The sequence below is a fragment of the Squalius cephalus genome (assembly GCF_949319135.1).
Source record: "Squalius cephalus genome assembly, chromosome: 25".
In the NCBI taxonomy this organism is placed as follows: domain Eukaryota; kingdom Metazoa; phylum Chordata; class Actinopteri; order Cypriniformes; family Leuciscidae; genus Squalius; species Squalius cephalus.
In genome coordinates, this window is record NC_137146.1 from 24,393,374 (window position 1) to 24,408,827 (window position 15,454).

The following is a 15,454-nucleotide window of genomic DNA, read 5'->3' on the forward strand; positions in this document are numbered from 1 at the left end:
CACGCTAGAATGCCTGCTCTAGGTCTGCTTGCTGCTGCACTGCGTTGACAAGATATAAAAATTAAGGATAATTTTTGGCTTCATATCTCGAGAAAAGATGACTTTACCCGTAGCGTAAGCTAAACTTACGCAATACTCGTTCCCTCTCTAGAGAGAACAGAGGTTACGTTAGGTAACCGAGTACGTTATTCCCCGATGCTGACGTACAGATCAAGTGTTAAATCTGAGGTAGTAGGCATATATTTCTCTCGGTTGTTTAGTTTCCTTAACTTTATATGTGCTACAGAACTGGGGGTTCCCTCAATATTTCATTCTCCAGGATTCCCCTGCCATTGGATGCTAAAGTAGCTTAATGGACTAATAGCCTACAGTGATATAAAAGACCAAACTCGCACCTTATTGGGGATGTAGGCTATAGCCTACTACAGGGTTATTCAACTAGCTTCATTTGAAGGACGGATTATCAAATCGAAAAGCTGAGGTGGGCCGGTGGGTTGGTTTGGGGGTTTAGCTTATTTATTGAAACATAACAGTTTCAATAAATAAGTTAAAGTAAACCTAAAAAAAGTATGATAGATATATAAAGTAGATATATAAAACCATAATAAATAAAAACTTAATTCACAGCTGTGTACAACTATTTTCCTTGGAACAAATAAATGAATTATACAAACTCATAGCTATTGGTGAGAAATAATAATTATTTTATTTATAATTATTATGCTTAAATGAAAATATTCTGACAGTGAGACTCGATAACCACAGGCTACTCACTCCCACTGTATAAAAAATATCTAAACACAGGTTAAAAACTATACGCACCTTTACAAAGAAACTGACATAATTTCATAACAAAAAGTAATTATATATTCCTCTACCCACCTAATAAATCTAATGCAATATAAATCACTATAACATAGTATTCAATATAAATATTGCACATTTCTGTCCAACCCAGGGTAAATTACTACAGTATATTCATGGTACATGTTTGTAAGGGTGGTGATTAGGGGATTTAAAGTCTTCTAATTTCGTTCATGACACAATGTTTCTCCTGCTTTCCTCATCAGTCTTGTTGGGAATGTTGAGGATGTTTCATCCGATTTAATACTAGTTAAACCATCGAGTGATTTGTGGTTTGTAACAGAGAGGTGTGTGTCAAATTGAAACGCTTCCCACTGGTTGTCACAACACTGTTTAATAATAGTGTCCGGGACCGGGAGTAAACGCAACTATGTGCTGGGCCGTGTTGAAACAACTAGTGAAACAACTGAAAACAGCGCTATTTGTTGTTACTGTACTGACCGAGAAACCGCTTCAGATGATTCAGTGACAGAGCAGTCCGAATGAATCTGAATAGTTTTAGACCGTTATGCAAGCGCGTTTAGAAAGAATCAAACCAAAAGAATGATTCATTCACGAATGATTGATATCGCTGGTTCAGTCGTCATATCATCAGGCACTGACAACCCTGCACCACTAAGGGTGTTGGTCGTGCTGGAATGTTGTGTAGCAAGGTAGTCAGCATGTCTCATGCCATTTAATTATGATGTGGCATACCGCACAGGTTCTCAATGCCCCTGCTGATTATCAGATTGCAGATAATGCTGTTGCTCCAGCTCCTGTTGATGATGTTGATGAGGAGTGTGTTGCTTTTCAAATTGCCACCTGTAATTCTCTGTCTGTTGCTGATGTTGATGCTGCATGTGCTTCTTGCCCTGCTCTAACCAAACGTCATATACAGATTTCTAATGGTTGGCCTCCTTCATCCAAGGGACTAGAGGTGTTGCCGTACTATAAACTGCGACTGGAACTGTCTGTTAAGGACATCTTCTGAGGCTTGTGGCTGATTGCACTTGCTGCTCTTCAATCTGTGCTGGTCTCCATAGCGCATGAAGTACATCATAGAGAGGTGAGAACCAAACAATACCTTTGTGATCTCTATTGGTGGCCAGGGATGGATGGTCAGGATCATAATGCTGTCCGTCATAATCTGTTGTGTAATTTCAGGTATCCCGGATGAATGCGGAAAATACCTGAGCCAAGTTACGTAGAACAGTACATTTCCAGAAATACCCAGATACTTGGCGTACACAGACATATACAGGAATCCATGAAATTTCATGGACATACACAGCTGAAACACTGACGGCTGTCAGGTGTGAAGACCTTTCATATGTCTTTGACCAGCAGTTAAGCTGCTTGCTGTGTTCTCAGATGGAGGGAGGGGCGTGAGACTGGGAAGTTTCACAAAACAGCCTCAAAATAGTCTTAACACTACTGAACTCTAATATAGTCAGTGTTATCAATTTTTTCAGCCATTAGATAATATATCTGTATGATTTATAATTTGAAGGCATCCTCTCTACCCAACTTAATTTTTCTTTCCATATTATTTCACAGAAATGAAGACCTGGTCCTTTACTAGTGTAGAGGACAATTGTGGTTTCTCTGTAAAGGCTGTACAAATAAATCATTAAATAATTGGGAATCATGTAACCAACAGTACATTTAATTTATCCATTATAACTTTTATGCTGTTTTGGTCGCTTGGCTGTTTCCTTATAAAGGTCCAGAAATTCAAGTTTTTCGTCAGGTGTGTGATGTTCTTTTTTAATATGATTGTCATTACTTTTCTGTCTTGTCCCCTGCCAATCACTGCATTGCTGATCATGGTTTTGAGTATCGATATATCGGTCCTTTCCAACGAACACAAGAACACATAGTAATCTCACATAACTTAATCCAGATATTTTAATCAAATCTGCAAATTCGTTTGAAGAACCAAATAAGCCAGAGATCAGTTGTCACGATTAGAAGATCTGCCATTTGTCAAATCATCTCATATGTATTAAGCGAGGTAGAAAGAACGGACCCCGAGACAGACATGACAAAGATTGACTAAACTAAAAAACAGTCTGCTTTACAAATATAATTTAAGAACACTTCAATTTAAGAGTCCTCCGGGAAACACACACATACTGTAGATCCATGACGTGTGAGATGAGAAAATGTTGGTTTTATGATTTTTTAGGTAAAATAAGAAACACAATTCTTTCTTATAAACTTAAGAAGTAAACTAACTCTGGAACATAACCTGCTCTGGAGTTGACTATGTTCAGAGAATATGTCACAATTGTTCCAGATGTAACGTTTGCCTAGGATGAAGGAGTAACAGTGAAAAAGAAAAAAAAAATTGGGTGAGAGATTGCGCCAGGCCCTGCCCCGTATGGGAGACATATTAAATTCCAGTTCAACACGGTTTATTTACAAAAAATGTATTCCAGAACGCAAGGTTGCCTCATCGTCCTCATTGAAGTCCCAGCGTGACACATAACCTGCTTTCTGGAATGCCCCAGCACACAACATCTAACACAATATAGACTATTATAATAACATACAAATAAATAACCACAGAATGTACCACTATGGCCATTTACACACCCTGAAAGTTACCTCAGTTTTTGGAACCAAAGGTTGAGGTTAGAAATAAATAAATAATGAATTTAATTTAATTAATTTTGAGATTATACAGGTTTACAGTAAGCAGGTAGGTGCTAAGCTTGGTAAGTTTTAACAATATGTATACCAGAAGTTTCTTACAGATGCTCATTTTGCACTGACTGTAGGTACATAAGGTACATACATTCCTTGGTATATTATAACAAAGTAAAGTAAATATTATTGTGTCAGGCAGGACAGATATATGAGAGCAACACGTCGACTTCATTAGCAATGATAACAGGACCTGGGTGAATATCTTCACGTAGATAGTGACAGGACGTCATCTGCCAGACATCGAAGTAGATTACTCCATCAATATCTCGGAACATCTCCTGCATCACTGTATTCAGCTGCATTGCATACCAATCACTCTGAAAAATATCCTGTAACAAAACAGATCAGTACAATACTATAAGCATTAATATTAACTTGGTTTAGACAAACTACATTGTTTGTATTTTCTACCAGAAACAGTGCTGAGTAAGTCACTTAAATATTTGTCTGTCACCTGTTATAACTGACATTAAACTTTGACCTTGTAGTTCTATCTAACGGGGAAAACAAGGAATAGTTAATTTTAAAAAGGTGATTAATTAATCTATATTTCCACATGTATTATGCTGAGCTCTATATTAGTCTCTTTTATTGAACAAAAAAAGTTACTTACAGAATAGCTGTCACGAATCAGACCTCTGTGGCTCTCTCTGATGGCCACCGGAGGGCACCCTCACCTGAGTATTGACTTTCCCGGACTCCATTTCCCATGCACCCCGTACAGAGACTAATCACCTGCACAGGTGTTTTCCATTATCTGCTCTACTTAAGCAGCATTCACACTCATACTGATTGCGAAGTCTTGTTTTTGCCCTGGCTGACATTTCTAAGCATTTACCTGGATATTCTGTGACTCTTCTGTGTATGACCTTGGATTGTTTGACTTCTGTTGATTCTCTGCCGCCTGCCCTTGTGACCTTGCTCTCTGGAACTTTGACTGCTTTGCTGCCTGCCCTGACTCTTGCCCGGTATCGTTTACGTTTCTGCTCTGCCTCTGATATTCCTGCCACTGTTGTTTTGAACACTGCCTGTTTGACTCTGATCTTGATTATTAAAGTGTATCTGCAAATGGATCCACATGCTTCTGACCCCTCATTACAATAGCAGAATGTCCAGTGAATGGTGACCATTTTTTCATGGGAAAAATAGTTACATTTCAGTCTGTTTCTCTCACAGTGAGAGGAGTCATGGACTACTTTGCTTATACTCTGGTATCCATCCACTTTCATAGTAAAAAAATAAATAAATAATGAGCAGACATTCTGCAAAACCATGGAAGACAATCATACAGATTTCTAATGAAAGGATATGACTGAAACACCTTTAAGGGATGGAATTTTGCATGAATTGGAAAATGAAGTGTAACCTCAGCACATGCATATTTGTGTTTCTAGACTTTAAATATAAAGACAGCAGGACAAATGTACCATATTACAAATACAAGACAGAAAAATGATAGAAAATGGAGTAGGATTGGAAAATGAGCAATTGTACCTTTAATCCTGCAGTGTTTCCAGACTTGATGATGACGGTAGTCTCTGGTGCACAACTCAACAATGCAACAACAGACTGACGGATTTTGGCCACTTCATGCACGTAAAATTAGCCTAGAAATCTAGACGCACCCTAGCGGCAGCAAAATGTATTTTGCAGCCAGGGTAGTCTAGCAACTCTCCATTGACTTTCGGAGCTGTAAAAACCTAAATTGGGTCAGGCCAATCACATCGTGTATAGAGTAGGCAGGGCGGGCTTAACATAATGATGACAGAGTTGCGACGGTTCCCTGCAACTTGAAAACAAAGAATGGCGGCTGCTGCTGGAGAACAGTCTTTCGAATCGGCTTTGGCCGCGACTCTGGAGGACTTGGAGTTAAGTTTTTCTTTGAGAAAAGAGCAAAGAACGGCACTTAAGTCATTCTTAAAAAAGGAAGATGTGTTCGTAGTTTTGCCGGCCAGATTCAAAAGTTGAATCTATCAACTAACGTAAGCTCCGCTGTTGGGCAAACGCTCTGGTTGGCTGAAGCGCTCCTATTGCGTGCAGAGGGAATTTGAAAGACAGCCGTTTATCCCGCCCCTCGGATTGAGCCGTGTCTATGGTGAGTTGCCAGACCTAACATCTTGATGTAGGTCTGGCTTGCCAGGCTAACGTAAAATGTTATTGGGTGAAAAACAAAGTGGGCGAATATTGTAAAGACAACGACTGCATGAGGACCACCAGCTATTTCATCAATATCATTGCTGATATAATGCAAGTCAGTAATTAGCATTTTAGTAAATCGCAAAGGAACACCGTGTGGCCTCCAGTGAACAATGATATTATTTTTCAATTCTACAGCCATCAGGGGTCCACCGGTACGAGGAGTGTGGAGGTCCATTCTTTATATGTCTATAAATAAGATAAGTAAAACTTAAATTAGACTCATTGGTTTATTTATTTCTTAAACAACTTTGCAAAGCTGCTTCTTATTGTACACAGCAGCCCCCCAAAATAAATGGCCATTTAAATGTTTAAATTCTGTCATTTACCCTCATGTTGTTCCAAACATGTATGCCTTTATTTTTCTGCAGAACACATAAGATGATATTGAATGTTTGAACAGACTTTGTCTATAGAATGAAAGTCAATGTGATCCAAATGTTTGAAAATCTTCTTTTGTGTTCCACAAAAGAAAGCCAGTCATACAAGTTTGCAATGACTTGAGGGTGAGGACATTTTTATTTCAACAGATTTTTTATTTTGGGGTGAACTATCCCTTAAAGATGCACTGACTGAATGTCATTGCATTAGATGCAAACAAATTCTTTATGAACCATTTTATTACAGTGTTAAAGTGCGACCTATTTAAGTATTTAAAAAAAAAATTGTCACTTGGTTTAATATTTTGGTGTAATGGCAAGACGTTCATGCATTTGTTGATGAAGCATCCATATACTTTTTGGGGCCTCTGTATATTTCACCTGTTATGTATGAATAACTTGCCTGGAACTTTTCTTTCTAAATACTCAAACCACTGCCTTATGGTAGAGTCTCCCATCAAGTAGACGATCTTGTTTTTAAGACAATTTCCCATTTGTGAAGAACTGAACTTTTGGGTGTTGCACACAAAAGAATTCCAGACATTTTTCAGATAAAACCCTGCAGGAACTGGTGTTGTCATGCCAGATCTGCATCTCTCCATTGTGCCTAAAGCAAAGAAACATTAACCTGAAGAGACTGTGCCGTAATTATGCAAATTCTTAATTCTCTTGCAACTAACTACATTTGATTTTAGATTATATCGGTCCTGATGTATGAACATACCGATGCCTGTAGTGTTGGGAAGGACATTTATGATTTGTGTGTCTCCAGTAATAGCAACATTTGTTAATTTTCTGTGGAGAGAAAAAAAAACATCTTCTTCAGATTTTCTATTTTTACAATTCCTCTGTAATTCATTTTGAATCCTTTCCCACTTACTTTGTGAAAATTTGCTTCTCAAAAGGATTTAATGGGTTTTCCAAACCTCCGTAAGAGTGATGAACCAGTTTGTCACATGAAAGTTTCTTTGGTCTCTCACACTGCCACACCGTCCCTGTTTTTATATCCTTATACTCACAGCAGCAGTCGCCTTTACTCCAACTTCCATATGCACCCCACTTAAGATTGCATTGTACTACTTCAATGATCCTGGTTTTATTGGGTCCTGGCCCTTCAAAGTAGCCATTATAGTGGCTGCGTGGAAATGAGGACTCCCTGTATTTTTTAAGAATCTGCACAAGCTCACTGGAGTGCTCTAGACGTACATAAACTTGTGCCTGACCTTCCCAGGGCAGAAGAAGAGCAACAGAGTAAGTCCCATTACAGTGATCCACAACCTCCCCGTACACACTCGCCTTCAAGAAGAACAGAGAAGGTTAAGTGTAATGCAGAAAACTAATGTCTGTTAGTAAGTCCAATTTTAAAGCATATAAAACTTTAATTTATAAAATGTTGTAAATCAACCATTAACAGGCAAATGAAACTCAGCTAATCAAACTCAGTGTCTTAATTTTTATAAAAAGAAATATTATAAAATAATATAAAACAAACACACAGCTTTGAATTGAATGGCTTTGCTTTGAAAAAATCTCCTCCATATCTTTTCAGGTTCTTGTTGTGGTCTCTGGCTGTGATGGTAACAGAGATCTTTTCTCCCACTTTGTAACTCTCCTTGAGTCCCACAATAGAGAATGTTGAGTGGACTGGGCTTGTACTCTGATCCAGCTGAGTGATTTCTTGATCTGGACCGGGCCAGTCCAGAGCCTTCTGTAGCCGTTCCCACTCCTCTTCACTGATTCCCATGTCATGAGCAGATATTGTAGATGAGGAATTTGTTTGTATCTGTTTTCCTTTAGCACGTGTAGGAATGGGGGGCTGGAATTGTCGTATCTGATGACCACTCTCCAGGAATCTCCATAAAGTCTGAAAGATGACCAAGAAATCAAATTATATTTAAATGTTAGCATTGTATCACAAAACAACAGTGTTGGGGAAAGTTAATTTTAAGCAATATTACAATATTAATTATGTTACTTAGTTACTTTTATGGAAAGTAATGTTACTTTTTCTCACCTGGCTGAGGTTCGATCTCTTTTTTTGCAAGTGTTTAACACCATATTGCACTCAACAACAGCCTATATAACTTACACCTTCATTTTATTTTAAAAACACATTTAGAATATTATTATATTCTGACCCCTAGAGCTATGCCATCCAAAAGATCCCTTGACGTTACAGGTTATACCTACTGTACAACTATTTTTATTGAAAGTTGAAAACAATAATAAAAAGAAACTAGTTAACTCAGTAGTTTAAAAAAAATGTTTAAGCAAAATAATTAAACTGAAAAAACTGATATGCGTTACTTTGAAAAAAGTAACAAAATATTTATATGAAAATATGTTTTAAAAGTAATGTGTTACTTTACTTGTTACGGTCTTTGGTGTTTTATGCCCCCAACGTCGCCTTCCAGGCAGCGAGGGGATGGGTAGGTTTAAGGTTGAGGGTAGGGTTAGCTGCCTCTAAGGAGCCATTGGGGGCATAAAACACCATTGAGCACTTGTTACATCAAAAAGAAAACAAATCTGATTATATAATGCATGTTAATTCTAATGCGTTACCCCCAACACTGTATTGAGGTTGGTCTTTTCTGTTGAGCTGGATACCCATGGTGTGTGTCTCTGTGTCACAAAATTGTGAGCTTTCCTTGTGAGAAGTCTCCTTAAGTTCATTTTTACAGATAGCAAATGTGGAATCAGGTATCTAAGTTTATGATTTGCTTTGTGGCAGAAAGGTTTGGTTGTCAAACCAATTGATACTACAATCAAGCAACTCTGAAAACATTTTTCTCAGTTCCAATGTTGGTGTAGTTACTGTGTTTGGCCTTTGTAGAGCAGTGTTGTGCTACTAATATATTTCTCGCAGGTAACACGCAGTAACAGTTCTATTTAGTACCGTATCGTCCTGAAGGAACCTTTAAATGCTGAAATGGTTCTTTATTCCCGCCTTTTTGTTTTTCAAATCTGTAAATGTCAAAGCCTCCTCATTACAGATTTTCTGGATCTAAACACAGACTGTCAACATAATCTCAACAGGTAAATTATTTCTTTCTTAAAATGTCTAAAAAATAACTCTTAAAAATTGTAACAATCATTTCCTAACAATCATGTATTTATCATACATGCAAGTGTGAGCAGCTCTGTTCAGTTAAAGGATACTCATCTTCTCTTCTCCACAAAGTAACAGAGATATGGAATTTATGATCCATATTGTTAGATTTTTTTTTTAATTATGACTTTATGCCGAAACATACCCAGTCAAAAAACAAAACAACAAAAAAAAAAAAAAATTAAAAACAACAACAACATTAAAGCTATACCATGACTTTATATAACTTTTTCCTTTTAACATGGCGAAGGGCTCATTCTGTCCATTTTTGCTAATTCTGGCCTTCATGCACAAATGGAAGAGACACAATGTAACTCTAAACTCAATTGTTTATTTCAGATGTTGTCACATACCATAACTTCATCATCTGCAGAGAGCAACTGCCTCTCAGAATGAACACATAATGAAGGACGTGAAGACATCTTAGGAGTAGGGGTGTAACGATTCGTTTTAACAACGATTCGATTCGTATCGCGATTCGTGGTTGTCGATACGATTCAAGGACGATATTGGTTCATTTAGATAGAACGATCCGATCCGAAACGATTCAGTGACTTGAAATCGATTCAGTGACTTTTTAGCCAAAAGTTCTTGTGCCAAAAGGGAATCAGGTATCAATTAATTATGGATATAAACAAACAAGTAAACGACAATTAATGTCAAATGCATTCACATTGTATTTGAATAAAGTAGGACTGCACGATTATGACAAAAATCATAATTATCGATTAATCCCTTGAAATTGTAATTGTGATTTACGATTATCACACATTGAATGATGTTTTGAATAGTTTGGCCATGGGACCCACATTTCCCCATGGTCATCAAGCCGCGGCCCACCTTTTTAGGAATTATATAGGCCTATTATAATACATTTGTTTACACAAAAATTGTTGACACACAAGTTCTGTCCCCCTTTACTTAACATACAAAAAAAAAAAATTGTAAGAATATGACAAATACTGATAAACAGTGGGCACTGCGAGGTTAAGCTATTAGTCCAAACTAGTTTTTGTTAATACAATCTTGGTATGAGCCACCACAGCAGTGGCGTAGCCACGGGTGTGCCAGGGTGTGCCGGTGCCACCCACAGTGGCAGCTGGCACACCTAAAAATGGATGCAGAATTATTTTTTATAGTCTCAATAAATTTTTTTTTACTAAACTTGGGCTATTGGTGTTTATTTAGAATATACTTTTTTTTAAATCAACCCTTTCACGCGTAAGTTAAAAATATTTTAACTCCCTTGTTTCCATGGCGTGATGTCACGTGACACACCGCAGCCACAATGACTAACAGACGTACCCTATTGCTATTACCATGTCAACTATCTGATATTCCGATTCTTCGTTTAAAAAAACTTTACAAATTATCTTGATCTATAACGAGATGAGCGCTGCAGTTCATAGAGTCCTGTCAGCCGGATTTACAGCACCTGAATTCCACATTCTCCCGAAATACATGAAAGTAGGCTAAGTGGCTTGCCGCTTCCATAGACATCAGTGTGTATTTTACAAACTGCAAATGTATTGTTTTACTAGTAGCCTACTTATGTGTATTTAAATGTCTGAAATATAAAATAAACATTATGTGGTTGAAAACACTGCATATTAGTTGTGATATACTGTATGACAAGCGCTGAGCGCGTCCGTCTCTGGCTCAGCGCCAGCCAACGCGCGAAAGCAGTTTGGATCAGGTTTGAATCTGGCAGTTCTGTGACGTCACTGAACATTCTAAATCATACTCAGGGGCACAGAAATAAGAATCCAATATGGTGCCATAACGCTGGTGTCCGGGACACGTGACGTGTGTGTGTTTTTTTAAAGGACAAGTGAAAGAGAATTGTAGTACTTGCCCAACCGGTCCCCTGATTAAAACAATTTTCAATATCAAAAAAATAAAATAAGAAATAATGTAGCCTACTCAGTTACTAACGTAACCTCAGTTCCCTTTCGAACTCCGTGCTGCGCACCCGGCTAGCTCTCTTAGGAGACGGCGATGCCGCGTCACCCGCCCTTCCCTTCCCGGCACTACTTAAGCCGCGGAAGAAGAAGCGCCGCAGCCAAAGGCCCCCCGAGACCATGGAGATAAGCGAAAGCACGCCGGCCGTGTCCCCGCGTGCCTCGCCTTCTCCAGAGACGACGCCCTCACCGGTTTTCTTCGAGGGAGACCTGCGCCCCCCCCGCCACGTGGCGGGCCTTGTCTCCTTCGGGGGATCGGGCGAACACGATGACAGCCTGTCGATTACTGCGTCTGAGGAGGAATGGCCGGGCTCTCTCAACCCCGCCAAAGCTTCTGAGGCATCAGGCAGCATTTCAGCGACCAGGAGTAACTCCGACGCTGAAATGCTTCGGATCCTGACAAAGGCTGTCACGGACCTCGACCTCGAGTGGGCCTCGCCTGAGGAGCCGCCCCGTAGTCGGCTGGATGGCTGGTTTCTCTCAGGGCGCCAACAGGCCCCACGTCACAAACCAGCGCCATTTTTCCCCGAGGTCCACGAGGAGCTGACCAAGGCGTGGCGAGCACCCTACTCAGCACGGGTGGGTTCATCTGTTTCCGCGACACTCTCTTCAGTGGACGGTGCAGCGGAAAAGGGCTATGAGTCTTTGCTGCCCCTCGAGGAGGCTGTGGCAGCTCATTTGTGCCCGAACACGGCGGCTAGCTGGCGAGCTAGAGCTACCCACCCCAACAAGCCGTGTAGAGCTACATCAGCCCTCGCCGGACGCGCGTATTCCGCCTCTGGCCAGGCTGCATCGGCTCTACACACCATGGCCGTGCTTCAGGTTTACCAGGCCAAGCTCCTCCAGTCCATGGACGAGACTGGCCCGGATCCGGAAGCCTTCAGCGATCTGAGGAGCGCTACGGACCTAGCCTTGCGTGCTACGAAGGCTACAGCACAGGCCATAGGTAAGAGCATGGCAAGCTTGGTAGTGTTAGAGCGCCACCTTTGGCTGAATCTAACAGAGATCAAGGAGACGGACAAGACACGTTTTCTCGACGCCCCCGTGTCCAGCTCCGGCCTCTTCGGCCCGGCGGTCAAAGGGTTTTCGGAAAGATTCACCGAGGCACAGAAGGCGTCCCAGGCAATGCGACACTTCCTGCCGAAACGCTCTAGCTCAGCGTCCAAGACCAAGCCAGCCTCTTCGCCGCATCCAGTCAGACCGGCAAAGCAGGTATCTCAGCCCCGCCCTGCGGCTGATACCTTCCGCCAGCCGAGACCGACAAAGCGCTACCCGATGCCCCGGCGCCAAGGCCCGCGGCCCAGCGGGGTGAGTGAACCGGTTCCGCCGAAGTCATCCTAGCAAGGATGAAGAGAGAGGGCTCGTGTCTCGCACTAGCCGGACCACCCTCAAAAAGACCCGCTATACTTCCCGCAGCTCCCTGTTTAGTTCAGGCGGCTGGGGATTTTATTACTGTAAACAGGCCCGCAGCAGTGAGCGCGCCTCTACAAACAAACGCCGTTTTCACGGCGACCCAAATAAAGCACAAAAAGAGCATGTTTCACAAACACAACCCATGGTTTCACGGTCCCCCTACACTAGGTGGCCCCCTCCATGTTGTAAGAATGACTTCCCCACAGGCAAAAGCTGGTACAGTCACTCAAACACTCAATATGTGCACAAATCACAATGTAAAGGTAGTGAGTCCCCACAGTGTAGGCGACTCATCCCATTCAGTGGTTCAATCCCTAGCCGCACGGGGGCAGGCCTGGCAAGCCATCCCCGGTGTGTCGAGTTGGGTCATAAACATTATAAAGCGAGGTTACTCGCTCCAATTTGCTCGCAGACCCCCAAAATTTCAGGCGGTAGTCGAGTCTTCAGTGAGAAGCAGCGTGGGTCACGTGCTTCGCGCCGAAGTACAGAATTTGTTAGCAAAAGGGGCGATAGAATTAATCCCTCCAGCGCAAACATATTCAGGGTTTTACAGCCGTTATTTTCTAATTCCGAAAAAAGACGGCGGTCTCAGACCCATACTAGATTTGAGACATTTGAACAAAGCTCTCATGAGACGGCCGTTCAAAATGTTGACTATCAAACACATCCTAGCGCAAATTCGCCCGGGAGACTGGTTTGTAACAATGGATCTGAAAGACGCGTACTTTCATATTCAGATAAACCCTCGTCACAGGCCATTTTTGAGATTCGCCTTCGAGGGTCAAGCCTATCAGTACACGGTCCTGCCCTTCGGCTTGTCCCTGGCACCCCGTACATTCACGAAGTGCATGGAGGCAGCGCTCTCTCCCTTGAGACATCAGGGAGTGCGCGTGCTGAATTATCTCGACGACTGGCTGGTGCTAGCACAATCGAGAGCAGAGCTGGTAGCTCACAGAGATTTGATTCTCGGCCATTTGAAATGCCTGGGTCTCACAATCAATGTTGCCAAGAGCAAACTGACACCCAGCCAGACTGTAGTTTTTCTGGGCACAGTTTTAGACTCAGTGGAGATGACAGCGCGGCTCACACGAGAGCGCGCGCTCGCAGTGCAGACGCTAGCAGCCTCGTTCAGAGCGCGCGAGCGCGCGCCCCTGAAAAAATTTCAGAAACTTCTCGGCCTCATGGCAGCAGCATCGCCAGTACTCTGTATGGGATTACTGCGCAGGCGACCGCTGCAACACTGGCTGAAACGCCGTGTGCCAACCCATGCATGGCAGTCCGGCAGCCTGCGCATCATGGTGAATCACGGTTGTTTAAGAGCCCTGATTCCCTGGCGAGCTCAGGACTGGTACCTCAAGGGTGTGACCATGGGAGTAGTTTCCAGAAGGAAAGTAGTGTTTACAGATGCATCCAACCTAGGTTGGGGTGCTCTGCACGAGGGCAAGCCTGTCTCCGGCCTCTGGTCGAGCACGGAGCAGAGCTTACACATCAACTGTCTGGAAATGAAAGCGGTTGGTTTGGCCCTGAAAGCATTACTAACAAACCTAAAAGGCCACCATGTCCTGGTCCGCACGGACAACATGTCAGTGGTGGCCTATATAAATCGCCAAGGCGGCATCAGGTCAGGCAGCCTGTATGCCCTAGCGAGAGAACTCCTTATATGGGCACAGAGCAATCTGCGCTCTTTGAGAGCAATGCATATCCCGGGCGTTCAGAATCTGGGCGCGGATATGCTCTCACGGGGCAACACTCCCCCAGGCGAGTGGTCCCTAAACCCTCAGACGGTTCGTCTGATATGGAGTGTGTTCGGAGAGGCCGAAATAGACCTTTTTGCCTCGAGATCCAACACTCATTGCAAAATGTTCTTCTCGAAGAGCAGGGATGCGTTGACCCATCGTTGGCCCAATCGCCCCCTCTATGCTTTTCCCCCTGTCTCGATGATTCCACAAGTCATAAAGAGGGTCAGGGAGAGCGGGTGCCCAGTCCTGCTGGTGGCCCCTCTCTGGAGATCCAGACCGTGGTTTCCGGAGCTGATTCAGCTATCAGACACAGTCCCTTGGCCTGTTCCGATGAGGAAAGACCTCCTCTCCCAGGCGAAAGGAACGATATGGCATCCGCGACCCGATTTATGGGCCCTCCATGTGTGGCCCCTAAACGGGTACCCGGGGACCTTCCAAGGAAAGTCCTAAACACTATCTCCGAAGCTAGGGCCCCGTCTACTAGGCGCCTATATGCTTTGAAATGGTCAGGGTTTTCCAGCTGGTGCTCGAAAAACTGTTTGGACCCAGAGTCATGTGAGGTAGATGCAATATTATCCTTCCTGCAGGAGCTGTTGGATGCGGGCCACTCCCCGTCCACGCTCAAAGTGTATGTGGCAGCTATTGCAGCGCATCATGCCCCGATAGCTGGCCAGTCGATAGGAAGGGATGATTTGGTGGTGCGGTTTTTGAAGGGTGCTAGGAGGATTAACCCCTCCAGACCCCCTTCTGTGCCCCTCTGGGACCTCTCCAGGGTCCTGGGGGCCTTAAAGGGCCCACCATTTGAACCGCTACAGTCGGTTGATTTGAAACCTCTCTCGCTAAAGACTGCTCTCCTGCTGGCACTGGCATCTATCAAGCGAGTAGGGGATCTGCAGGCGCTCTCAGTGAGCCCTTCATGTTTGGAGTTTGGCCCAGGTGACTCTAAGGTCGTCCTCAAACCCAGGCATGGTTATGTGCCTAAAGTGCTTTCAACTCCGTTTAAAGCACAGGTCATTACGTTATTAGCCCTTCCCCCCTCTGCCGAGGATGGGGAGGTGAATCTTCTGTGTCCTGTCAGAGCACTGAGAATTTATCTGG

At 42.8% G+C, this 15,454-nt stretch overlaps 1 protein-coding gene across 1 annotated transcript; it reads right to left on the reverse strand.

The window, feature by feature from the left end:
- Positions 1-3,689: 3,689 nt before the first annotated feature.
- On the reverse strand, positions 3,690-8,807 carry LOC307153866 (NXPE family member 3-like; the record flags this gene model as incomplete). The annotated part of the gene is made up of 8 exons (XM_079863620.1): positions 3,690-3,887; positions 5,053-5,154; positions 5,705-5,933; positions 6,516-6,741; positions 6,859-6,929; positions 7,015-7,430; positions 7,627-7,998; positions 8,697-8,807. The coding sequence occupies 8 exons, from the start codon at positions 8,805-8,807 to the stop codon at positions 3,690-3,692; spliced, it is 1,725 nt and encodes a 574-aa protein (XP_079719746.1).
- Between the last annotated feature and the right edge of the window lie 6,647 nt (positions 8,808-15,454).